The sequence below is a fragment of the Thalia democratica genome, chromosome 1 (genome assembly GCF_965202585.1).
Source record: "Thalia democratica chromosome 1, ktThaDemo2.hap1.1, whole genome shotgun sequence".
Classification (NCBI taxonomy): Eukaryota; Metazoa; Chordata; class Thaliacea; order Salpida; family Salpidae; genus Thalia; species Thalia democratica.
The window spans coordinates 78,718,394-78,746,218 of record NC_139165.1 but is presented as its reverse complement, the minus strand read 5'-3'; the positions used below and the strand labels follow the sequence as shown (position 1 = coordinate 78,746,218).

The following is a 27,825-nucleotide window of genomic DNA, read 5'->3' as shown; positions in this document are numbered from 1 at the left end:
AGTTGTATTGCGAAAATGCTTGGAAAACTTAATAGCTTTTATTGGTTCTTTACATCAAAATAAATTCAAATAATTATAGGTTTTTTGCAACGAGTACTAGTCTATTTAAACTGGTAAATTGATATTTTTAACTTGTTCTGAGGTGTTTTCTAGAAAACTGTATTTTTAAAAGAAAAATTCACTACTAATTCTTATATTATATTTACTTAAGGAGAAAAGGTGTACTTTTTTTAAGCAGTAATTAAATAAAAATATGATAAAAATAATTAAAAAGTTTGTATTTAAAGATTTAATAACCTGACTGTGTTAAGTGTTTGATGATATAAAATAAAAAACAAAGTTAGCTTTAAGTTGATAAGCGTTTTTACAAAACTTAAAACAAACTTATAAAAAATACTTGTTTTTGCTCTGGTAGCAAAAGTTGCCCAAAGATTCGATTTACATTTTCGTGTGTATCTTAAAAGCAACAATATATATACATTTTCTTGTAGTTTTTTATTTAAGTAACAGATTCGAAATGTCTATTGGAAGTTAAACATTTTTCTAAAATGTATCATAATATTTTTTTTTGCTTTTAATTTTGAATTCCAAAATTTCATGTGTAAGTTCTTAATTTTCTTTAGCGGGCCAAATTTGTATTTTTGCGGGTGGCAGGCTTTACCTTTCATGGGCCGCATTCAATTATAAATAAAAAATTTTCGCGTGTTGCAGTTTTCCGAACCCTGTTTTGATATTAGTATATATTTCTAGCGCAAGTATATAAACCAGATTAAGAGATAGTGTTCTTTTTGAATACAATGCTGAAACTTTAGATTTTAACAGCTTTGTTTTAAATTAAATATAAAAATCATACGTGAACATTTAAAGTAGAACAAAAAACTACAAGTTAATATTTTTTTGCAAAAAAAAAAAAAGTAAAAAAAAAAGATTAAAGCACGCAAACAACTTTAAAACAATAGGTTCGCTTTCATTACCATATCATTGTTGTAACAAGTTCAAATGAACTTCAAGCGTCCATCAAATTGTAAGTTTAACTATTTCATAGAATAAGTTGCAACGCTTACAAAATTAACTAGGCGTTCAAAGTTCAAATACCTTTTACTACCCGATCAAATAGCTTTGAAATTTTCATTCAACTATTTCTTATTTTGCATTGCTTGCTAATTAATAAAAAAGTTAAATTAATAAACTATTAAAGACATTCTTTACCATTTAATGATTATTACTATTCAATTAACTTGTCAAACATATTGTTTAGTTTACTGTTTGATAAACTTTGATATCTTAGACCAAAAGATATATGTTTGTGGAAATTTTAATATGATATTCGAACATTGTTGCATCATTGACAAGTAAACGATTATATTAATTGATCTTATTTATATTTTAGCTTTAAATAACTTTAAAAGCATTAAACAAACATCTTTAAAATACAACTTAATGCAGAAATTGTACTTTAATATAATTTTTAATTAAAACTATTAAATAATATATAACAGACTTTCAAATAAACACATTTGATAGAAGTTTATTACTACAACACTTTTTAGTACGAGAAAAACAAGTGAATGGAATATTATTCTAAACATTTTATACTAAAGACTTAAATAATGCGACTTAATTGTTATAGCTATAACTTAGATCTAAATTTATACAAAAAAAAATTAAGAATAAATACCAGAACTTTTAAAAATAAAATCAAATAACTTGTTATACTATTTTAGCCTCTTTAGCCATTGAATAAAATATGGATCTTTTAGTTGCGAGCAAATTTTTTGGATTGTCGAATTCTTCAATTTCTCCCTCACTCAAAACGATTATTCTGCAAAAGCAAAGTTTTTTAATCAAATTAAAAAAAATGCATAAACTTTGCATGCTAATCAAAAACTATACTCATGTTTTGCTTCTACCATTATCTCTAAAAACAGTTTTCTCAACTAAAATTACGATGAACAAACAAACATAAACTTTTCACCTGTCATAATCGACTATTGTGTTGAGCCGGTGAGCAATCGTCAGAACGGTGCTTTCCCTAAACTGAGACTTTATAGTTTGCTGTATCAGCTCGTCGGTTTGCACGTCGACCGCAGCCGTGGCCTCGTCCAGTATTATTATTTTCGGTTTCCGCAGCAGCGCTCTGGCCAGGCACACCAGCTGACGTTGGCCGACACTGAAGTTTAGTTTGTGTAATTTGTGCAAATATATACTAAGTGGTAGTTAGTTTTGTTTATTAATTTTTTGAACTAGTTTCGGTAGTTTTGGGATTAGTTAAAATATTGCTTTTATGTTCATTAAACTTAAAAATAAATAGTTCTTTGATTTCTGCATCATTTTGTTAAACATGTCTTTGACTTTAAAAAAAATTCGTTTTGACAATCTTTTTGTTACCATTTAATAATTAAATTAGTTTTTTTTAGATAACTTTACGCTGTTAATATTTGTACTATATTAGAAAACTTACAATCATTACAAAGAAGAGAGCTTTTATTTCCGTATTTATAAGCAGCATAGAAAACAGTATTGTTAAGCCAACAACTTAAAATTAAATTTTTCAAACGCTGTAAACATATTCAACCTGAAATTTGAGCCTCCTTCCAAGCAAGTGTGCATGAGTTTTCCAGGAAGGTGTGAAACGAAAGTTTTCAGGAAGGAAAGATCCAGAGCGTTCCAAATTTCGTCGTCGGAATGCATTTCAAGCGGATCGAGGTTCATTCGGAGGGATCCAGAAAACATAAATGGATCCTAAAAAATTTTGGTTAAAAGTAACGATTTTCATACCTAAAGTGACACTAAGTTTTTTAAACTAACTCTAGCTATAAACATAAAAAATTATAAAATTTAAACTAAACTAAGCTTGTTTATGCTTCATTAAAATATTATAATAGAGTACTACACAATTTTTTTTCCAAGCTGTAAAATTTATCTACTTTCTTGTTAACAATGTTTGAAAGTAAAGAAAAAGTTATATAAAATAAAATAAATAAAAGTTCTTTTAAAACCGATTACATAAATCCTAATTACGCTGTTTAGCTTTTTTGAGTAAAATACTAGTTCTATTTAAACTTATTTTTTGATTTGTACTAAAAATTGTAACAACAGTACGGCCTTATTAAATTGCTTAAAAATTTTAAATTTTGACAAGGTTTAAACGAATTGTTTGTTATTGTTGTGCTTTTGTCTTTTTTAATTTACTTGTTACGATTTTAAAAACTTGACGAGTTTAAGTAATTATTATAATATAATATTAAGGGGTAATAGGGATAAGTAAAGTAGATTAGTACAACAATCAAAACAACACTTATATTTTATGTAAATAAACTAAACAACACAAAGATACAATTACATTACTCTATACTAGAACTACATTTAAACACAAATGAAAATATTAGTTCTTAAATCTAACATGTTTAAAATGCATATTAACTTTAAGCATACTAATAACTGCCGAATGCTCTTAACTTTCAAAATGTTGTTTAGTTTATATCAAAAGCAAAGAAAACTTCTTATTTCTTACGTATTCATTGAAAAGAAATTAACTCCAAACGATAAAAAATGTTTTTTTTCAATACTGGAAGCACGTCACGAAATCTGCGTAAAACAGTTTACAACATCCGCTTTTAAATAAATATATCGCGTGAATATCGCGACAGTTGTATGTTTAGTTTTTAAAAGTTTTTATTGGATATGCCTGTTGTTTTTACACATGAAATGTTTACCAGTCCTTTGAAATGTGCTTAGTTTGTAGACTTGTTTTGTGTTCTAATAAAATAAAAATTTATCAAATCTAGTATACCTAATCCTGTGGATGTAAATGACAGTCTACTTTAAGTTGATCTTTACAGAATAGTTTATGAAATTAAGAATAGTGAATTGTCATTACTATTATAGTTAAAGCTGTTTAGTTATTTATTCGATGTTGCTAAATTACGGAGCTAATAAACTACACGTTGCAATGAAATATATTTTACAGTAGACTTTGTGAATACAGAGTAGAAACTACTTTATAAGCAAAGCTGTAGGACCTTATGTATTTTTGTTTTGGTTTTAAAAGTTTTTCTTGTAAACTGCACTTAGCAAGTCTTCATTAAATTGACTTTTAGTATAAAAACCTCTAATATCTAAACAAGGTGTTTGTATGTTTTGTTACTGTTTTAGAAATAACTTTTACAATTTGAGTGGGGTCAAACTAAAATTATTAAAATGACAGACTTTGAAATAGTAACAAATTTTACTAAAACATACGTAGTTTTTGTAATGCAGTTATTTTTATAAACATTATTAAAAATACTGCTTCATTTACAATTTAGCACAACTCACTTGAGGAATAATAGCAATTTTAGATCTGAGATCGTGAAGTCCTACTTCAGCTATATTTACTCCATCAATCGTTATGTTGCCTTTCTCCGACTCTAACATACGAAACATTGCTAGTGTCAACGAAGATTTTCCAGCCCCGGTTCTGCCTACTACACCTATCTATTAAAGTTTTTCAAATACATTTCATTTTTAACATTTTTGAAAAAAAAAGTAGTTTTAATATTTTTATCTGAAAACTGAAAGCATGTCTTTAAAAATTTTTAATTTTTTCCATAACGATTTTAGTAAATTAAGTTAGTTGTTACAAATGTACTTAGTCAAATTTACTAACTTTTTCTCTAGCTCTTATGTCTACTTGAATGTTTTTAAGCACTAGATCTAGGCCTTTTCTGTATCTTGTACTGTAGTTGTTAAACTGAACACTGCCATGTTCAGGCCAGCTACTTTTTGGCTTCTTTCCATTAATCGCCCAAGGAGCCTGAATAAAAACTGAGTAAGTTGATAGAAAGTAAAGTTTTATGAAAAACAAGTTTGAACAAACTTCTGGTTGGATTTCAGAATATTCTTTTATTCTTTCTACAGAAACAACTTGATTTTCAGCTGCGGTTGTTTGTCTGACTAGCCAATTTAACTGTTGTGTCATCTGTTTGGAAGTAACTTTAGTTGTACTTTGATTTTGAAAATATTTATAATTTGAGCATTAAAAATTAAAGAAACTTTAAGTAGTGAATTTATTGGAATTATTTACTTGTGGTACTTAAATATGTCATAATTACACTTTTAGTTGTAGCAATAACTTGTATTTTACTTTTTATAATGTTAAATTCTTTTATGGAAGAACTTAAAGTTAAAATAAAATCATGTGTTTCATAAGGTGCAGTTTTAATGTTTATCTTTTTTTTCGATGTAAAAACCTATCAATAAACATTGGCTCACTTGTAAAGCATACGTCACAGAAAGACCGACGACAGCTCCGTTTATGGTGTTTCGTTGCACAACAGCGAATAATGCTGTGAAAAAAACAACTGCGTTTCCGAAAACTGCAAACCATACACCATTCCATCTGTGTAGAAACAATTTTTTTAGAAAAAAGTAGAAATTTTTACTAAACGTATTATACATCTTTATAATAATTAAATAAAATATATAATTGTATATACAAATTTTAAGCAAAAGAAAAACATGTAAGGTAAAACTATGTGTTATAAAAAATATATAAATCAAAATATAAAAGTCGTAAGAGTTTTGGTTGATAAAAGTATAATTTACAGTAAACCTTAACTACAAGGATACTTGGATACTAGTTTCAAAGTACATTAAGTATTAATATACTTAGTTATGGTTTATTTCCTTTTAATTAGTTATGTGAAAAGTCTATTTAGCAGGCTTTTGTAAAAAAAGTTTAAAGCTATAAAAGCAACCTTGTTGATATTGTGTTGGAGTAGTAGCATTTTTGGTTCATGTCGATTTTGTCGTGCGAAACTTCAGTGAACTGCTCCACCATTCCGAAGGCTCTCAGCAAAGTTGATCCCGACAAGGTCTCGCTGAAGTGCGAAAAGATGGGAGACTTTGACACACTTTCTATTCTTTTCAGTTGCCTCGAAGTTTTCACGTAAAACCGCTGTGAAGTGTCATTTTGTTTTGTTGCGTTGTATGATGAAACTTAGAAGCAAATAACCACTCACACGTGTTGAAATTTACGGTTGTAAGTTATTAAAAAAAAAAAATAGAACAAAAGCGTACTATTTTAAAGCGTTTTAATAAGTTCTTATTCGTAAGTTAACATTAAAAACTCGTTGTTCTATTTTTCGATGACCGCGAGGTCTTTCTATACATCAGGTCCATCGACTATAACTTCGAGCGTCGATTGATTTATCGTGTTTGATAATCTAACTAATTAAAAAAAAGCATGAATAATGGAACTACTAAATTATACATTTGGAGAAACTATAGATGTTTATTTAATTGGTTTAGTTGGGTTTAAAAACGTTGGTTTTGTATTCTTTCATAATTTTAGCTTAAAACAAAGCTATCTCCAAAACTTGTAAAAATAGTTTATCAGGTTTTGCTTGTTTTTGTTTATATCTTTACATATTTCAGATGCTTGTAAGATAATATAATAATTTTATTTAAACATTTTAGCTTTCATTAAAGTAATTTTATTTAAACTGTGGGAATTTAACAAATTTTAAGTATCAATAAAATTAATACAATTAAACATAGTTTAACTTTAATGTGTTTGTAACTTTAATAAACTAACTCACCTCGAGAAAATAATAGAGTATGCCAAGAGGTAAAATTACGACACCAAAAATAGGAGTAGAGTACATAATAATTATCATGATACTTAAAACTGTGTATACAGCTTTTGTCCACACCAGTATAGTATTCGGCAAATTATCATCGACTATGAACATGTCCTAGTAAATTAACAAGTATTTTGCTTTTTAATTTTAAAAACAAAACTTAGATTTTAGACTTAATGCTCTAAATGTAAGTTAAACAAACGATTTAAAAACTGCTTATCTCGTTAAGTTTAAAATTACTTGAGAAAATCTGTTGATAATTCTTCCAAGTGGAGTTGTATCGAAAAAACTTGTAGTAGCTCGCAATATGCATCCGAGCAATCCTTTGTGTATTTTTGCTGACGCTTTCAAACAGCCAATAGAAAGAGTGTACGCATTTATTACAACGGCAAAAGCTGTTAAAGTCATGAATGTAAAAAATTGTATTTTCAACAAACTAAATTAAAGTTTGTGTATGTTTTAGTAACTTAGGTTGAGGTTTTAATTGTAATAGGAAGTTAGGTTTTAAATAAACATAAATAATTTAAAAGTTCTTTAACCACAATATCAGAAAGTGTTTAGCTTTTTTGAGAACTATATTTATTTCTGACATTATAAGTCATTTTCAATAATTTGAGTTAATTTTTATCATTTTTATTAAAATTAATACTTTTGAAATCACAACATGTTATTCTATTTTCAATTACGGTGTATACGTAAATGTTTAAGTTTAAGTGATTTTTTTTATTGTATTTTTTGCTTACAAAGCGTGCTTAAGAAATTTAGATCTACGAACTGAAAGTTTGTATAACTATTAAAACATATAAATAAAAATACAATTTTTCTAACAAAAACAAAGGTTTTTAATTTGAACATATAATTTTTATCACAGTAGAATATTAAACCTAAAATTTTTCAATATTAACTTAAACATTTTTTTACAGAGCACAAAAATACTTAAAATATTTAAAATTAACAAAACTATTAATTATTATTAAAACCAGCCTTGAACTGCGCCTAACGCGCCCAGCACTGCTATTCTCACACCGATGTTGCTTCTATACTCTTCAGCTGGTAATGAATCCCCATCAGCCGACCAGTCGCTCAACCAAATCGATATTCCCATTTCAGACGACTAAGGCATGTTTAAAATTTTAGGGCTAAAATTAAAATTAATTGTTAATGGCTTTTAGTATCCTTAAGTTATGGTTTTCAAAGTATTTACGAGTTTTAAATGTTTAAGCAAATAGATAATGATTTTCTCTGTATAACAACATTATTTTCAAAATTTAATTAAGTTAAGATATTTTTAAAAATACTCTTTGTCAACTAAAAAGTTAACTGCATAAAACCTGTAGCAACACCCCCGTAAAAATAATAGCTGCACACATTATGTATCCAATTGCTTGCATGTAAGCAATGATAGAAGTTTTCACCTGTAAAGACATTAATACATTACACATTAATAATAACATAACATTTTTAGTATACTCTTGTAAAACGTTTATTAGGCAAACTTAAAATGTAATAGCATGAAAAACTTACAGAGCCTTCTTGTGATGTTTCCTGTTTTGTTAAGGCACCTTTAGCGACGGAAAGTTTTTTTAAACGTTTTGGTTTTACAGATTCTTCACTTGAAATAGAATACAACCTGTTTTTATTAACGGTTTTAGAAAGTATTAAAGTACAGTAATCGTTTCCTTGATTGTGCAATTTGACTACTGTCTTAAAATGCGTACTCATCACAAAATGCGTATCTAAGAAGTGTTAATTTTCTTTAATTCATTGTTTAAATAAATATTTTTTTTTGTTTTTTCATGTCAAAGAAATAAAAAATACAAAAAAAAACGATATGGCAACTATTAATTTGAATTTATCCTTTACTTTCATATATAAACATATCTAATTTTGCTTGTATTAACTATATTTTTGTAGCTGTTAAATTTTTTATAATTTTATCTTTTAAATTTTAAAAATTAAACTAACCCAGATTTACTCCTTCTAACATTTTCTTTTGACATTCTTCTTAGCTGATCTTCAGAATCTTCACCTCCAAGCTCCTGGACATCCGAGTAGTCATCAATAAACTCTGACACACTTGCAAGATCTTCTTCGTTCACTTGATCAATTAAAAAAGTTTGAAATTTTCTTTTTGTTTTATGTTAGTATCTTTTTGCTAGCATGTTCGAGTTTAGCATATCTTTAAGCTTTAACTTAATGCAGTTTTATGGTTTATAAATATTATTGTATCACAAAAATTTTTAACTTTTTAGTTGTTAAGTTAATTAGTAATAATTGAATACCAATTAATACTTTTGTTAATATCAGGCTTAGGTTTGAAAGTGAACATTAAATATTAAAATTAAAGTAACTTTAAATTGGTTGAAAAAGTAAGATAAAATAAAATAAATTTAAAAAGTATACACCTTACACTCGTAGAGTTATAAAAAATTAAGTTAAAACTGAAAAAACAAATAAGTTAATGCTAAAATTTTATAGACAAAAAAAAGAGCAACGAAAAACTGTAAAATTTTATTCAACTTCTGTTTTGCAACTATTTTTGAATTTTAGTTACACTTTTTATCTACAAAGAAAAACCTTAAAAAGTATGTTAGCAATGTCTAATCCGAGTCAGTAAAATAGTTTTAAGAAATTTATTTCTAAAAAAATAAAATTGCTTCTAATTTATTTAGCTTTCGCAAGTTATTTTAAACCACCTTCGTTTTTGTCAAATGCTGTCTTTTCTTCCTCGCACTGGTTTTTCGTGGCATAATCGCTGATCAAACTGTAAAAATCTGCTTTGTTTTTCAACAACTCATCGTATGTTCCCACTTCACTAATTTTTCCTTGGTTCAAAACTATTACCTTGTCGGTTTCAGACAGATCATTCAGTTTATGAGTTACCAGTATACGTGTCTAAAAATTAATTTTATTTTGAGTTTTAATTTTTTTTTTACTTTTATACCTGTCAAACAGCTAAACACAGTTTGAAAATGATTGGAAAATTTTTTTGTAGTATTACAAAATTGTATGATTCATATGAGTACATTTAAAGCTTGCTTTGAGTGAAAATAAATCATATAAATTAAAAGTACTACGTTTTATTTGTTCAGTAAGTTTATTAGAAACACTTTGGTTTTTTATCTTTGCAAATCTTTAGCTACATTGATTGTTTAAAATTATAAATTTAAAACAAAAAATTAAAGTTTAACTACAAACTAAATAGTCTTAAATAGAAAAAGTTGAAAGATTTTAGGAACAGCTTTTTCTAGAAACAAAATTTACAAGCCCTTTTTTCATAGTCCGGAAAACTTAAACTACTTAGTTTAATATTTAAATGTTTATAAACTTAGAACAAATTTTTTGTTTAAAATGACATTTTACCTTGTCTTTCAAAATTCCGTTCGGACCAATAACATTGTCGAATATGTGTTTTCCCACGTGTGAGTCAACGGCAGACAGGGGGTCATCGAACAAATAAACTTCTGAATCTTGCAATGCGGCTCTTGCAAGTGACACTCTCTGTTTTTGACCTCCGCTCAAGTTCGTTCCCTTTCAATGATAAATTGTTTGTATCAAACTTCCTTTTTTATGCAAAACACGTGTTTAAGGCTGTTTAATAGTTGTCTGAACCTTAAAAAATCTAACAGTTTGATTTATTTTTGCAGCTTTAGTTTGTTAGAAAGTTGTATTTTTTAGCAAAAAAAAAAGTTCGCAGTTTTATGTTGCAAAGTGCAGTATCTATTTACCTGTAGAGACCTTGTATATAGTTTGAAGTACTAAAAATAATATGATAAAAGTGGTTAATAAGGTTTAATTTTATTATAAACTTGAACATTGAAATACAACTTTTTGATATTTTTTAGAGTTTTTATTAGACTTTAGTAAAACACTGATTTAAACCAAGGTTTTAATGTTTGTAAGTTTTGTTACCTTTTCTCCAATTTCTGTTTCATCACCGGCTGGTAAAATATCGAAATCAGATCTCAAAGCAGTGGCGTCGACAACTTTTTCGTAGACTTCTTTGTCAACATCACCAAAAAACTTCTTCCCTTCATGTGCTTCAAATATACAATTTTCTGATTTTAATTGTTTTCCGAACAATATGTTTTCTTTGAGAGTTGCATTTTGAATCCACGCTTGTTGAGGCACAAAAGCTACTGATCCCTGAAGAAGTTTAAAAGTTTTTATGGTTTTTAGCTATAGTCAGGCTTAAATTAGTTTTACGTTTTCTTTTATATTGTCTTTTGCGTAAAACTTGAATAATATTTTGATTTAATATTTTAATTATTGCTAACCTGTTATATTATGATAGCTAAAATATTAAAAAAAAGTAGATTCAAAACTAAAGCAGTTTTATATATATTTAAAAAAAGAAGATTTAAGGATGTTAACAAATAATCAGTTATTTTATTAAAAAAAAGGTGTAGTATGAACTGAATAAAAACTGTAAGTACAATTAAAACCGTAATTAACAACTGATAACAAAAGTTTACTAAAATAAGCATACTTTCATTCCAACATATCCGTTATTCTTCTCCATTTCGCCCAACAGAGCGGAAATGACGGATGATTTTCCACTTCCGACGTGGCCCACTATCGCAACCAGCTCTCCACGTTTCACTTCGAAAGAGACACTAAAGTAGGTTTATTATATAAGATTACATCAAACACAGTAATTTTATTTTTTAAAGTTTACTTGTGAAGAGTGTTTTTTCCATTTTCTTCCCAAGAGAAACTTCCATCTTTCACAACAATTTGATGTTCTAAAAAGAGTTTAAGCAATTTAGTTTGATAGTTATCAAAATTTTTAAAGGCTGTGCAATGCACAGTAAATTGTTAAATAAAGCATTAACGTTAAGTCTTTTAGTATTCTCAATTCAAGTTAAAACCAGTATAGTTATCTTTTTAGTACGCTCTTGTAGGTACGCATTTTTGGCGTTTTTTAAAGTGTGTATTGAAGTGGAAGATTGATTTAATATATATAATTTTTCTTTCCAAACCTCCAACATAATCACGGTCTACTGCATTCACATCTACTTCTGAGCTAAGCAAATAGTCTTTTATTCTTTTTGCAGAAACTTGAGCCTACAATATACCTTGTTTGAACTTAAACTAACTTTTAAAAATCTTTTAACTTATACAATGTTGTACAAAAGTGAAGCTGTTAAGTTTAAAGTATATGTATGCAAAAACTAAAAACAAGGTCAATAAATTGTCTTTAATCAAGTCATTTTTTACATTTTTTTGCTCGCTAACTTTTTTAATAAAGTTTTAAAATATTTTTCTTTATAAAAGCATACTAAGCATTTATCAGATCTTAAAAAAGGTAAACTAAATAGTACTTTTTACAATAGAAAATATCTTTATGTATGTAACTCTTATGCCGAAATTATCAACTTGAAGTTTTTAAGTGTATTACAAAACAACTAACGTTAATGACAGCAGTAAAAACTTTCGGTATATTATTAAGTGGGTTCCTTATAATATTTAAAAGCGAAATTGACACAAAAATTTTAGTTGAGTCGAGCACTCTTTCTGGATAAACAGCCAAGTACACTCCAAAAGATACAACAGTGACCTTGAGATATAAATTAAAAAGTTAAATAAACTTCTTTAAATGTTTAGTTATAATTATTTCAACAAATAGTAGTTACTTACTTTAAAAAGTTCATAAATAAAGACTAAAATGAGTTTTAGTATTTTTAATATTACTATTTGTTGCTATTTCTTGATTATGGATTCTTTACTTTACACTTGTTATTAGTTTTTATAATTAAGCATATTTTTACGCACAAGTGTACATATATAGTTTACATGCAAAACACTGCAGTTTTACAATAGTAAACTCTGTTTTACTGTTTGAATTAGTATAAGTTGATTTCGCAGTAACTTACAAAGTATGCTGTCATATTGCATAAACCGGTACAAGCTGCTTTTAACACAGCAATTTTTTTCAAGTTTTTTAACTCTTCTGATCTAATTTTTTCTACTTGTTTCTCAAAAGAAGGTTCCCAACCGTACATCTTAACCACCTGTGGGTATGTGTAAAAAATTAAGCTGAAAACATAAAACATATCCTTTTAATTTTCTATAAAACTATGAAGCTAATTAATATAGTAAAAGTTCTTTTATATCATATAGTTTTATAACTGTTACCGAGTATATAAACTAAAAATAAAACTAAACTGAATAACTTATATGTATAGTAACTTTAAATCAAAAATTAATATATTACTTTAATTCCATTCAGAACTTCGTTTATTAGTTTTACCCTCTCATCTTTTAGCTTCATGTTTTCAATTGAGTAAAACTTTAATTTTTTCATTAAATAAGCATTCAATGGCATTATGGCAACCATGATTGAAATTCCAGCTATTGCAGCCACTTGTAATTGCTGTATTTGATATTTTATTAAATTAGTCTTTATACTAACAAATTAGACTCAACAACTAGAATAAGCATACTTAAATTTAATAATACATAGTTTGTTATTGTAAATTAATAGTACTTTTCGCTCTTTAATTTTTATACAAAAACAACTATTTACAAATAACAAGTAAATAACGTTTAAGAGTAAACATACAACTATAAAATAACTGAAATTAAACTAAAACTTTCAAAACATTCGAAACTGTCACAAACACACATTCCACAGTAGTACGGTGCAAACTGTTATTTGAACTGGTCCGGACCACAGTACGTTCAAAAACGTCATGAGTTCCATGAGTCGGTGAGTGTCGGTTGACATCAAATTCAATATTTCGCCCAACGTAGACTTTTGCTTGGCGTAAGTTGAAATTTTTAATGCCTGAAAAACAATTTTTTCAAAATGCTTATTAAAAGTGTTGTATTGGAGTTTGACTACTTGCTTAAATTGAAAACACAAGTATTTAGAGTTGTACAAAGTAAATGTACTTTATTGTTTTTAGAAAGTTAAAAATGCTTATTTAACAATAAATTTAAATGTTAATTTCAAAAAATATAAATGCTCAAATAGTAAACAAGGAAAAATAAACCTTGTCATAAATAACAGTGATGAGTGAAGTCCTAAGCCTCAAGCCAACCAAATAACACTTGTGAACATACTGCTGGAAGCAAATTGCATCCACTATAGATACTAAATACATGAAGACAGCCAACATGTATCCTTGATAAACTGGTGAATCCTTGCTGCGGATGAACTCTATCAAGGATCTACATAAAATAGGGCAACATTATATATAATATTTGTAAACGTTTTAGCAATTATTTCAAGATTACAACTAAAAATATAAAAATAAAATTTTTTGGTTATTAGTTTTAACTGAAACCAGGTTTTATAAAAGATTTTCTAAAGCTTATCAGTTTTTATCAAGCATTTTAGGGACCTGTATATTTATACTTTATTTTTTACTTTTTAGTTCAATCTATAGTTTTGCTTTCAACGTATAGAATAAAAAATTTAAAGTTTTACTTTTGCCGAGAAAAGAATTTTATAATACTTTTTAATCTTAAAGAAATGTAAAAACATTAAAAAAACTTAATTTGAAATAATAAATGCACCTACAGTTTTAAACAGTCTTTAAAAACTAAAAATTAAGATGTATTAGCAGAAAATTGAATAAAACGGTTTAGAAGTCGTTGTAGAAGAAATACAATAAATCACTAAAAAATTGTGAAAAACATTAAAAACTAAACTTAAGTTATACAATACACTGTATGTACAAGTTAAATTCTTGAAAAAAATCTTGCAGAATTTTAACAATTGCAAGCTTTTATAGTTTGTTTAAATAAGGACTAACTGTAGTAAAAGAGGTTTAGAGAATTGTAACACATCACACAACAATTTAAAAAAAACTCCAGCAAGACATGGTTTCCAATGTTGATACCACAAAGCTTTCCAAATACTTGGTTCGTAGGAAGATGCTCTAAAATGTTTAAAGTATTTAAGGTTTTGGAATAAAACTTACTAAAGATTGAAGTGATGCTTTTAATTACTTAGTCTGAAGAAACTTACTTTGCTCTTTTTCGTTCTCGATCCCAGAAAAACTTGAAATTTTCCCCTACATTTCTTGATCTATCATTTGTATTCAATTCCCATACGTCATCTGTCGTCAGTGGTTTACGGTGACCTAACATGATCACTCTGAAAAAGAAAAAATCTAATAATGTATAATTAAAAAAAAAAAGCAATGATTTAAGTTTAGTTCTGTTTAGTATCTAAAGATGCACGTAATAGAAATAATATTGAGCACAATCTTGTTTTGTAAAGTTTTTAAACTTCTTATAAGTTTTGCTAGTTACGTACGGGTTATACCACCAGAAAAACAGTCTGTTGATGAATGACGAGTATTCTTCAGGTGATTGGTTCTGTTATAAAAATGAGGTTAATATATTAGTGTTTTGTCAAAATGTTGAAAAACATTTTTTTTAATTTTTATTTTAAAGAAAATTTAGCTATGAAAAGTTGCAAACCTTTTTCTGTGTTGTTTTTTCTGCAAAGCAGTGCAAAACAAGCATAAATAAAATCGAGCAAAAGTAGCAGATAAAAAGTATCATCTCTACTAAGTCCAACGCAGATCCATCCTAAAATTTTATTAAACTGAATAATTAGTTTAAAAACATTTTTATACTTTTTAAGCTACTTTATAATTGCTGATAAGAAATCTATTAAAAAAAATCAATAGCAAAAATCAAATATGTTGTGTTTTAAGAATCTTAAATGTGACTTTTAATATTTTTTCAAAACTATAGTACTTACAATTTATAAATACTTTAATTAAATGTTATTTCCTGAAGAAACCAATATAAATATAAGAAATAAAATACGTTGTAAAAGGCGTCTTTGAATTTTTGCGTGCCCATCACAGCTGCACTCAAGAAAAGTAACAACCAAAAAATAAACATAAATCCACTGGAAACTTTCCCCTTGTCTCTTTGGTACTGTTGCATTTTCATTGCGAGAATCTGGTAAATAAATTTTTTAAAAGTGGTAATTTTTAGTTGTACTATTCTAAACTTGGTTAATATTTATTCATAAAAGCAGTTTTAATCGTTCTTAAATCTTAAGTTAGAAAACATTTTTTTAAACCTGAAAAGCTTTTTACATTGCTTTATGTTATAATTTAAAAAAGAAATTAATACAGATTAAAAGTTTCATTGTACTTCTTAATGCTTCCTTTTTATCAAAACAAATTTATCAACTTCATTTAGAATTGAGTAGTTTTTATTTTTATAAGTAAAACATTATTGTTATGTTTAAAAATTTACTACTTTATAGACGGGAACGGGTCAAAGTTGCACGAACACAAAATTGCACGAGGGGACCAACTTGCACGAAGACAAATTTTCACGAAGCGGACTTGCATGAAGGGTCAGTTTTGCACGAAGACAATTTTGCACCATGGGTCAATTTTTCACAAGTGACAATTTTGCACAGAGAATCATTTTTGCACGAGAGTAAAAAAAAAGAAAATAAAACTAAAAGATAAACTAATATTAAACGAAATAATAAAAAAAAAGATTTTGATCAAAAGGTAAGGATTAGGGTAAACAGTGACAGTAAAAATGATTATTATTAAAAAAAACTAAGAAAAAGAATAAACAAGAACATAAAAAAACAAAAAACAACTATTAAAAAAATCAATAAGTTACTGACCGAGGGTAAGGGTTAGGAGTAACAGTGATAGTAAAACCAAAAACAAGAAACTAAAATAAAAAGAATTAAACCTCATAAAGAAATTAGAAAATAAAAGTAAATAAAATTATCTGCTCGTGCAAAAATATCTTCGTGCACTTTAGTCCCGTCGTGAAATTTTGTCTTCTCGTGCAAATTTGTCACCTACCCTTTATAAATAACTAAAATTGATAAAACTAAATATAATATATACTAGAGAAATCATAAAAACATTTATTTTTTATTGTACTTTTATTTAAAAAGTTAATTTTAGCTTCAATTTTAAAAAACAGCTTATATACTAATTAAAAAGGTTTGAATAGTTAGTCAAGTGTTAATAGTGGGTTAAGCAAAAAAACTTTATATATATAATACAAAACGCAACTAACTTTTTAAAAATTTATTTCAAGGAGGCATGTCATTATTAAATACTTTTAATAGCTATTTATCAATCAAAAAAAGTAGTCTGTTACATTTTAAAGACTTAATGCGTTTTAAAAATTATTTTCAGTCGTTGATTTTTGAAAATAAAGTTTTAAGTTATTGATACTTTGAAAAAGACAAATAAGACCAACTAACTATCAAACTGTTAAAATAAAAAAAAATTAAACATACAACAATGCTGAAATTTAAAGCGTATCTAACAAGTTAGAAAAATGTTAGAATCTTATACAAATGTAAAACATTAAATAAAAGTTTTAACTTTTTTTTTTTTTCAAAAACAACACACTTAAGCTAACGATAAATTCAATTACAATTTACTAACGCAAGAGGCAGATATTAAGCAAGGTGTAACGAAACTTGCTATTGAGTTTTCAGCACCATAAGAGTTTTGTCCAATCCTGTATACTAGTTGGGATAAACAGGTGGCTAAAAGAAATGAGCTAGTTGTCTGTAGGGGATAATAAATGTCTTAATATATATTTTTAAAACTAATAATAGCTGAATATTTCTTAAACATTAAATGTTGTTTACTGCTTTATGTTTAAGTAAAGTTGAAAGAATAATTTTCTCAACATAACTGAGTTTTTTTGATGTTGTTTTATAAGCTTTATTTGCTATAAATTTTATTAAATTTTTTAGAATTACTCTTTAAAAGTTTAAAAGTATTTGTATAAAAACTATGAAAACTAACCGTTTTCAAAAAGTCAAGTCTGGTAAGTTTTAACAGACTTTCTTTTGGTTTTTTGTTCATATAGAAAAAAATAGGTGATAAAAAAAATAGGTAGGCGCACGGAATCCAGACTAGAAAAACATGTTGGAAACAATCGGTAAACTTCGGGTATTCCAACGATGAAAAGTTCTGTTCCTGTTAAGTTTAAACATGATCATGACTGATAATTTTTATGATTTTAAAAACTTAAAGTTGAGCTACGAACAGAGTTTCAACTGTAATAAGTTTGTTTTCTATAGTATAACTATTAGGGTGGTTTAATGTTTTTATTGAAATATCATACGACAGTTGACTTTGTCTTAGTACAAAGCTATAAAATTAGCTATAAAGCAAAACTTAACAAGAATAAAGTTTACGTTCTTTTACTACCATAAACATTTTTTGTGGTACTTAGTAATTAGTTTAACCTTTTTTTTTTGGTTTACTGAATTATTTTATATTTTAATAAATTAGATTGATAAATATGTATTTAAAAAAATAATTAGTTTTATTTTATTACTAATTTTTGTCTTGTTTTTTTTTACAAAAACAAAATTAATCTTTACACTAGTTTTATAAGTTAATATCGTTAAAACATAACTTAAAAAATTAAATTATCCGTCATTAGATAAATGTACACAGACAAAACATTAATAATTTATATTAAAATTTTTGTTCAAAAAAACTATTCAAATTTATTAATGCTGTAAAGCATTAGTTTTAGGTACTAAGAACATTAAAAGTTTTTATAAAAATATTCCTTAACTAAAACCTGAAAAAATTGTAAAATTTTGTTTACATTAAGTAATAAAAGTTAACATACAGCTTTTAAAATTCCATATGAAATTAACATTTTTGTTTTTAAATTACATATAGATCGTTTCTAAACTATAACCATAGTATTTTTTTTTGAATAAATTAAATTTAATTTTTAATATTTTCTGACTAATAACAACATATAAAAATATTTTACTGAAAGTAAATATTGTACTTGTAAACATGTTCTAAAATATAAATAATAAATACTAGTAAAACAAGTATTAAACATATTTTGTATTTTAAAACACTTACCCACAAACTGGAATTACAATAGTTAATAAAAAAACTGTTGTTTTCCATGTCACGAGTTAAAGTATTTTATGATTGTTTGATTTAACAAAAATCTGTTAAAATTAATTCTGTTAGAAATACCTGTCTACTTAATATAAATGAATACTTTTAAACTTGTTTGAGTAACTTAAGTAAACTATTTTAGTAACAGCTTCAGCCAGTATCACAAATTGAATTTATTTAATAATCATTTTAAGTTAATAGTTTTTAACTTAACACAATTTAAATTAACTATTAACACAAGTTTCCGAAAAGTGGCTTTGAAAAAACACTATTTTAGGAACTATTCAGCATAAAACAAATAAAAAAAATTTAGATTTTACTGATACTTGAGTTTCAGATATTAAACGCTGTCTTTGTCAATCAAATTTTGCAGTGTGCTGTTTTACGGTTTATAAAGTGTAACTTTACAGTTAAAGCGTAAAATAATTTTTGACCAAGGTATGTTTAGGGCTATTTTTGGAATAAATGTTTTTAGTTAATATGAGTAAATGTACAACTTTTTGCCTACTTAATTTTTATTTATACTACGATCGTGCACTGAAAAAGCTGTATTAACTAAAAAACCAAATACACTGAAATAACAACAGAAAAATAATGAAAAAATAAATTATACAAAAAGTTATACAAGACACAAAATTTTAATAAAACTAAATACATTTCGAGCAATTCTCATCAGTAGAGTACAAAGCTAACAAGTTATAAGATTTTACAAACTTATATAGTAACCAAGTAATCAAGAGATTAATAAACAATATTATATATTGAATTGCAATACTTACAGTAACTCTAAGTAATTTATATCTTTTAAACAGCAGTTTTTAACTAAACAAAAACTTACAACTAAAACTTATCAAACAAAGACGTGTTTTCAAAAACCTGGAAGAAAATCTGAAAAACCTGGAAGAAATTTAGAAAACTTGGAAGAAGTTTGGAAAACCTGAAAAATTTGGAAAAAACGAGTGGCAACCCTGTGTAATGTTGAACAAAATTATGAACATTGCTATATAAACCAGCCACAGTGATTGGTGAAGCATTCTAGCAACAGCCTTTGGCAGTATAAATGTTATTCAAGAATAGACATTTATATTGTTTGGTTGATTTGTGTTAAGTTTTTTTTACAATGTTTTATTCTTATAAATATTTATATAATTTTAGTTTTCAGCAGTTAATTCTTATTTTAATTTAAACACTCTCAAAGTATAATCACTTTTAGTTTTTTGTGTAAAAGCTTTGACCACATTTTAATTGTTTTAAAATTAGATGTTCTTTATTTATTTGTTAGTGTTTGAAATTGTTCCTCAATAGAACATGTTCATTTATTGTCATGCCTAGTTTTATATAGAGTAGTCTAATTATTGTTTATTATTAGCATTAATTTTAAGTCAGGAATATATTTAATTATGGTTTTTATTGTGGTTGTACACTACATAGGGTTGCCACTCTACCTTGAAACATCGAAAAACCTGATAATTAATAAATTAAGCAAAAAAATTAAAATCTAAATTTTAAAAAACCTTGAAAAACCTAAACTAATTAAAACTCAAAAATTTCCAGGTGTTTTTTTTAAATTCAAGTTTTTCTAGGTTTTTTCAAAATTTCTCAAACTTAAGTTTTCCTAGGTTTTTTTGCTGAAATATTAAATTCCAGGTTTATTTATGTTTCCAGGTAAAGTGGCAACCTTCTGTAGTGTACAATCAAACTAAAAACCGTAACTAAATTTATACTTAACTTATCATTAATGGTAATAGTAAACAATACTTTAAACTACTCCATATAAAACTAGGCTTGACAATGATTGAATATCATCTGTTAAAGAACAATTTCAAACACTAATAAATATATGAAGAACATCAAATTTAAAAACAATTTAAATGTGGTCAAAACTTTTACACAAGAATCTTACAGTGATTCGACTTTAAGGGTGTCTAAATTAAAATGAGAATTAACTGCATGAAACTAAAATTAAAAAAATATTTATGAGAAAAAAACATTATTGAATAAAAACTTTACCAAAAATTTAAACAATATAAATGTCTATTCTTAAATATCATTTTTACTGCCACAGGCTGTAGCCAGAATGCTAAATTTGATTTCAACATTCAACACAGTTTAACTTCGTTAGGTTACATTATGTTGGCTACAAATAAGATATTAAAAAAATTCAATAAAACTTCACAGTTTTCATTTCCTTTACAGTCCTCACCCCTCGGCTACAAAGATAAAACTAAATTTATTTTAAAGTTAAAGTTGTAGGTCTGAAGAATACAACAATGAAAACTGGTTATAACTGCATTACAAACCAAAAAACAAAGTTGTTCTTTAAAATTAAACAAGTTATTATATTTATTTTACTAGCATTGTCGTATAATAAGAGTAACAAATTAACTCTGTTAATTGATTTGCTTATCAAAATACTTCGTAAATGACTTAAAATTTTAAACTTACTTAAACTAATATTTTTTGCTTTTTTCAAAATTTAGGATTTTCCAGGTTTTTTTTTTTAATTTCCTAAATTCCGAGTTTTTCTAAGTTATTTTTGCCTATATTCCTAAATTCCAATATGTTTATTAAGAAAGTTAAATTCCAGGTTTTTTCATTAAAAAAAAATTAAGAAAAAATTAACTTGTCTGAAGTATGTTAAATTCATTTTGTGCTAAAATAGAAGAATGACAACATTCAAAATGTGCATTGTTTAGTTCACTTTATTTTTTGAAGTCAATAAAACTATAAGTATTTTAATTTTATCTATTTTATAAAAAATAACAACATTTAAAACTTAAAAAATTGTAGGTTTTCTTGCCTAAATTGTCTAATTCCAGGTTTTTCCAGGTAAAGTGGCAACCCTAAGTAAAGAAGGAAACATTTTTTATTTTTCCATAAACTTCACTAAATCAGATTTTTCTATAAAACATTTTATACAAACAGAGTGAAAAATGTTAACTTATCTTTTTGACTTGAGACAAAAAATATAAATGTTTCCTTTACAGTTCTGTTAAAATAATGTTACTAAAACACTAAACTAAAAGAATCGTGCAACTAAACTGTAACAATATTGCTTATATCAAACTACAAGTTTACACGATTTTTCTAATGTTATTTTATTATAAGTAAAATGTTTAAGCTATAAAAAATATCTTTGCTTTTCTAAACAAAAATAAATTATTTAATAATTCAAATTACAAATATTCAAACATTACCATTGATTAATTATTTCAAATTAGTAAACTGATTAAAAATTTAACACAGTGTAATTTTGTTAGGTTACATTATGTTGGATTACAATTAAGATATTAAAAACATTCAACAAATGCTTACAGTTTTTGTTTCTTATCCAGTCCTCACCACTCGGCTGCAAAAAAATACTAAATCTATTTGAAATTTTAAGTGGCAGCTCTGATTAACAAAAAAGTTGAAATGACTGTTTTATCCTCAATAAAAATTTTTAAATCAGGGCCTAATTAATTAGGCCATCAGATAATTGTTTATAATTACATTAAAACTGGTTATAAATTCATTACAAGCCTAATATAAATAAAATTGTAATTCAATATTAAATAATTTAATATATTTAGTTTGTACTATCATTTTCCTATTTTAAGAGTGACAAATTAAAAAAACTCTTGTATGAATTTTTTCTGTCAAAAATTTATTTTACAAACTAAGTTTCGGTCAAAGACCTCGTCATTGCTTAAATAAATCTTGTTCAAATAGAATTCTATTAATGAGTTTTAAATCGTGAATGAACGTATAATTTGAAAGTATTATCTGTATTAATTAATTGAGAATTTCATGCTATTGAAAACATGTAACGATTTTGTCATAAACGAATCGTGTGGCGATACAGTCAAAGCAAGTTTGGTTACTGTCATGCATAAGTTTTAAAACTATTTAGATTTGATTTTTATTTAGAAGTTAACTAGTGGAATAAAATAACTAATTGCATTAAGTGTCTTAGTTTTCTTTAACCTTTCTGAATCGGTTACCAATTAATAAGAAAAATCGAAGTTTAGTAAAGACTGATAGCAAATAAGTTTGACAGGTATCATAGATTGTTCTGTAAGTGAGTTATTGGTATATATTTATTTCGTTATTAAGACAAATATAAAATGTAAGATGAAGTTAATTTGGATATAGTTGACTTGAAATTAAATAAAATATATTTGTCATCTCTGCTATGTGTAAATGAAAAAACGGGAAAATTTTTTAAATTAATTACAAAAAAAAATGATACACGAAATTTTACAAATTTGCATAAATTGGCTCGGACAAGATGTAAAAAGGTAAACGTGGTGTGGTACTCGATAACCAAAAAGTTCTTCGTTCACCAAATCTTAGGACAAAATATTCTGAGCGCCTTTTTTTCCTTCAATAAACTATAGTTAAAGGGACTTTGTCTAACTAGCGTGGGTTTTTAGTTAGTTTTTATAATATTTAACTCTAACCTAGTGATTAAGAAAATAACTATGCAAAACTACATTATCGAATATCGGGTAATAAAGAATATTGTTTAGTGACAGTAACTTTAGTTACTATTAAATTCATATGTTCAGATATAAACGCATATAAAAAAAGTCTTCTATAAGTTAGGATACTAAAAATGCAATCAGTATTAGAGAACACGAAAGTTTGTTTTCGATTTTAGTAGACATCAATAAGTCCAACGTAAATAAAATACTTCACATTAAGGTTAAGCTAGATCAATTAAGTTGAAACAACAAGTAATTAGCTTCTTTTTTATAAAATATACTACTTAAACTAAACATGGCAAACCTTAGACAATAAATGGCTTTTCCGGGTAAAAGTGTTTCCCATTTAAAGGTTTACAAAGGCTTCTGGTTTATGGGATGCTTTGTGGTTACTTGACTCAGAGTTTAGTTAGTGAAAATTGAAAGCATACTTTGAACTGTACAAATGGCTTTAAACTTTTTAGTTATTAAAAGATTTGCTACCTAAAGCTGACTTTACTGATGATAAAAATCAGAACACACATTTAGATACTTCAGCTCTTACATGCAATTTTTACCAAAATAATTGGCAGTTCTCTCGGTACTTGGTTTTCTTTTTAAAGTTGGAAATTTGTCTTATAATGTAATAAGGGTAAAGGAAGAACTTTTCAAAGAGGAAAATGTCATTAAGATGAAAAAGGCGATATATGGACGAACTTTAAAAGTCTAAACTTGTCATAAAACTATAAAAGGAGATACATGGATGAACTTTTCAAAAAGGAAATTTTTCATTACATTGAAAGAGGAGACATATGAATAAACTTTTCAAATATATATTAAAAGACGACAAGTCGACACACTTTTGAAAATGAGTATTTATCAAATACATTGCGAAAATGACAGTCATCGGTCACTGTCTTTACAGTATTCATTACAAACTGTAGATTGTAAGGATAAAAATATAGATCTTTATCACTATGATCTATATTATTTGCAATTAGATTTAGCTGCGAAATTGACACATTTAAATCATTCACAGCCCAATGTCTCAGACATTGTCAGCTTGTTGTTAGAATATAGTCTACGCTCGTTTGATCAGTTTTAACCAGTAGTTATTACGGCAATCATCAACAGAGTTGAGATGTTTCGCGCCATCATTAATAATTAAATAACTTTACCGCAAGGTCAACCACAACAACAGCATCCGAGACAATCATACGAGCGGTTTCGTCCTAATTATTACTCATCAGGCAGGAATAGTCGAAAGAAACCGCTATTGTGATCTAAACCAAGTGGGCTTAATTACAAAGTACTGGTGCGACAGTTTGTGGGTAAAGTTGAATGTTTTTTAAATTGGAAATTTGTTGTATTATGTAATAAGGGCGATATATGGACAAATTCTTCAAGTTGAATTTTGTCATTAAATTTTAAAAGGAGATATATGGACAAACTTTTTAAAGTGGAAGTTTGTCATATATTTAAAAAGAAGACAAGTGGACACACTTTTGAAAGTGAGTATTAATCTTATACATTATGAAAAAGACAGTTATCGGTCACTGTCTTTATAGTATTCATTACAAACTGTAGGTTGTGAGGATAAAAATAGAATTTAAAATCTTTATTACTATGATCTATATTATTTGATACGCTTTTGATTCTAAACATGTCCAGATTTAGTAAGAAATCTTAATTTCAAGACATTGAAAGATATATTTAGTTACTTTCGGCGGCAAATTTATTGCCATGAATTTGTCTTCCAAACTGAATTTTACAGAAAATCTCATTTACATGAAACTTTGTTCCCTATTACAAAATCTAGTTTGTTGTTTTATTATTACGAAAAACTACTTAAATAAAATGTTTAGCTGTACATAATATAACCAGTTAAAATAACAACAATTTATTTCACAGGAAGAAAAAATAATTGTTTTATTTGGTCGTTTTATTGCAATAAAACAAAAATATAGTTTTCATCTGGAAACATTGTTGTTGACCTTCAAACATGGCAATTGATCTCGAAACACCGTTGCTGACCTGAATTGGATCCTTGATTGATATGTCCTGGTTACCATCAAGAAGCGAAAATTTGATCCTGTTGTCAATATAAAATATTTTTAAAGTCTAATTTTACAAAACAAAATTTATAGTGAAATACTTCTAATTAAAAAAACCTTATAAAGAATTTAAAAACTGTACTTTTAATAAAAATACATATTTAATGTCATAAATAAGAATAAACTGACACTGGTAAAATTAAAAAGTTAACTACTAAATTGGTATTTTTTTTATGTTTGACACAAATATATGTGTCTATTAAATTGTTTATTATTACCATAGTATATACGTATAAAACTGTAAAAATTCATTATAAAGCAGGGTTTCCCAAAAAATTGATCATATAACCCCTTAGGGGTTTTATTTTTTAAAGTTAAAGGGCCATAGTTATGATATTTATGGTAGATATTCTAGAATTCACAATGAAGATAAAAAAAACACTAAGGATAATTCGATAACTTAGTATAAGTGGTGAAATACCTCTATAATGTAGCAAGACTTAAAAAAATTATTGTAACTTTAGTCATTAAAGTTTTATCAAAGTACTTTTGTTCAACTTATTAGTGTTTTTTAACATGGAAATGAAGAAATACGAAAAAGTATGAATACTTGCCTAATTGTATGTAACAATGCTAAGTTAACAGAATATTTTACACAATTACTATCTACTTTTAAAAGTAGGCCAAGTTATCCCCTTGGAGGGCCATGAGAATATTTACAAAATTTGTATTTTAGTTTCAAAATATTTTATACAGAAAATATGTTGAGTTTAAAAATATCAAAAATAAATAATACACGATAATATTGTACTAATAACACTTAAAAGATACTATAAAGCTACCTAAAATTTGATTTTAAATTAAAAAAAAATTTGATGATGACTCACATTTTTACGTATGTAAAATTTGATTTTTCGTGTCAAATCAAAGTTTTACTACTTAAAATGTAAAGATTGTTTTAAATTCCAGTTTTTTTTTGTGATTTTTGATCAATGTTTCAGGTTTTTTAGCTGAAATTGTCAAATTCCTTGATTTAATGTTTTGTGGCAACCCATAATTATCTATTTAGTCAGTAAAAGTTTATATTAGATCATAAAACTTGATCTAAAGTTTAAACCAACACTTTATTTTTAGTACTGTAAAATTTGCACTTTATATTATAGTTGCCAGATTTTAAAACGTTGAGGGTCAAACAAATCAAGAAAAAAGTTTAAAGTAGCTCTATAATAACATTGTACTAAGCTAAACTAATAAAACAGTAAATCTTAGTAAAATTTTAAATTTTGATCAGATAATTTAGAGTCAAACTTGATATAAATTTGGCTAGAGTTAACAATTTTAGTCGAAACTGACCACAACTTTAAACTAATTTTAAGGCAACAGCATTATAAAAATTGCAGCTCATTAGGCATAAAATTATTAATCATGTTTTGATACTTTAAAATAATTTCACTGACATAAAAGTTATAATTAACTACAGCCATCATATTAGCTTTTTATGTAGTTTGAAATACTGACCAGGGTATCAGAGTCCAAACACTATCTTGTTAGTTTTGTATCTTTTCTTACTTCCTCTTCCTTCCATTACCTTTATAGTTGTTTAATATAACACATTATAATAACAATAAAAATATCAATAATAAACGTTTTTTATAAGCACCTTTAACAGAAGAAAAAAATTAAAGTAGATTTTAAAGGGCAATAGGTTAAAGACAAGTAAATAAAGAAATGTCAAAACTGAATGAAAACTTTATAATATAAAAATAACATATGTTTTGATAAATTTCTAAGACAATACAAGTTAATTTCTTTCTATTAAGGGCGCATAGGTAGTGTCCAACATTTTTTTTACTAAAAAAACATTTGCTTTTATATAAAAGTTTTAAGAACAAATTATTAACTTGCTGTTTTAGATTTAAATATTTAGTTTTTAAGATATAGTTTTTTTTTGTTAAAAGTTTCCCGACTAATTTATGGACTGCAAATTTTTAGGATTATTTGTCTCAAAAATTTAAAATATAACTAAAAATCTTTGTTATACTTCATTTTCTGAGTTAGACACTTCAAACTTTTAAGAAATGTTCCTTTTATGATTTAAAAGGTTAAGACGGTTGCTATTTTAAAATATTGAAAATAAAAAAATAAGATAAAAACACAGAAAAAAGGTGGTTTTTTTTATAAAAAAAATTATACCTCGAAATTTAAAAAAATCCTTTATTCAATCTTTAATAAATTTCATAACGAACTCCCTTTAAAAACTTTAAGAAGGCTGGTTAAAAAATGAAGGAGACAAAATGTTTTTACAAAATAGTCATTTTATGCGTTTTTGGTTTGTGTCTTCCATAAGGAACCTATTGAGGTCATCGACTTTAATTGCTTATACCTCAAAAACTACTTTGGTTTTTTTAGGCAGTTAAAAATGTCTTATAGCTCAGATAAAACTCTATGAAATAAGAATAACTTGTAAAAATCGAGGTGGACACCCCTATGCCCTTCATATTTATACTTTTAGTTAATTTCATAAAGAAAACTTTATATCTAAGTATATAAAATTTAAACAAACTTTTTCTGCAGTCCATTCATTTCCAACACCTACAAAATGAAAACTAAAATGTCATGAATGTCTTTTTTATTGAGTACTTCTTGAGGTTACCTGTTTGTACATTATTTTATCTGTATGTTTTAAAAAGTTCTTTACAAAAACAAATACTGGCACCATCTACCTTAAATCTGTTGTATATTTATTGTAAAAAGAAATTAAATGGCAATTTTGGACTAAACTGTAATAAAATGTTATTTA

The 27,825-nt window shown here is 26.3% G+C and overlaps 1 protein-coding gene across 1 annotated transcript; it reads right to left on the bottom strand.

The window, feature by feature from the left end:
- Window positions 1-1,710: 1,710 nt before the first annotated feature.
- On the bottom strand, window positions 1,711-27,608 carry LOC145839796 (ATP-binding cassette sub-family C member 3-like). Its single transcript, XM_082947244.1, has 30 exons — window positions 27,589-27,608; window positions 25,006-25,063; window positions 15,414-15,551; window positions 14,893-14,954; window positions 14,602-14,730; window positions 13,622-13,799; window positions 13,252-13,413; window positions 12,841-12,999; window positions 12,500-12,637; window positions 12,037-12,183; window positions 11,606-11,690; window positions 11,302-11,368; window positions 11,113-11,239; window positions 10,536-10,769; window positions 9,987-10,154; window positions 9,320-9,518; window positions 8,589-8,721; window positions 8,148-8,253; window positions 7,955-8,038; window positions 7,608-7,737; window positions 6,864-7,018; window positions 6,582-6,737; window positions 5,739-5,938; window positions 5,254-5,380; window positions 4,859-4,960; window positions 4,649-4,795; window positions 4,318-4,476; window positions 2,576-2,742; window positions 1,976-2,170; window positions 1,711-1,822 (listed from the first exon to the last, which is right to left on the bottom strand). The coding sequence occupies exons 1-30, from the start codon at window positions 27,606-27,608 to the stop codon at window positions 1,711-1,713; spliced, it is 4,044 nt and encodes a 1,347-aa protein (XP_082803370.1).
- Window positions 27,609-27,825: the final 217 nt, after the last annotated feature.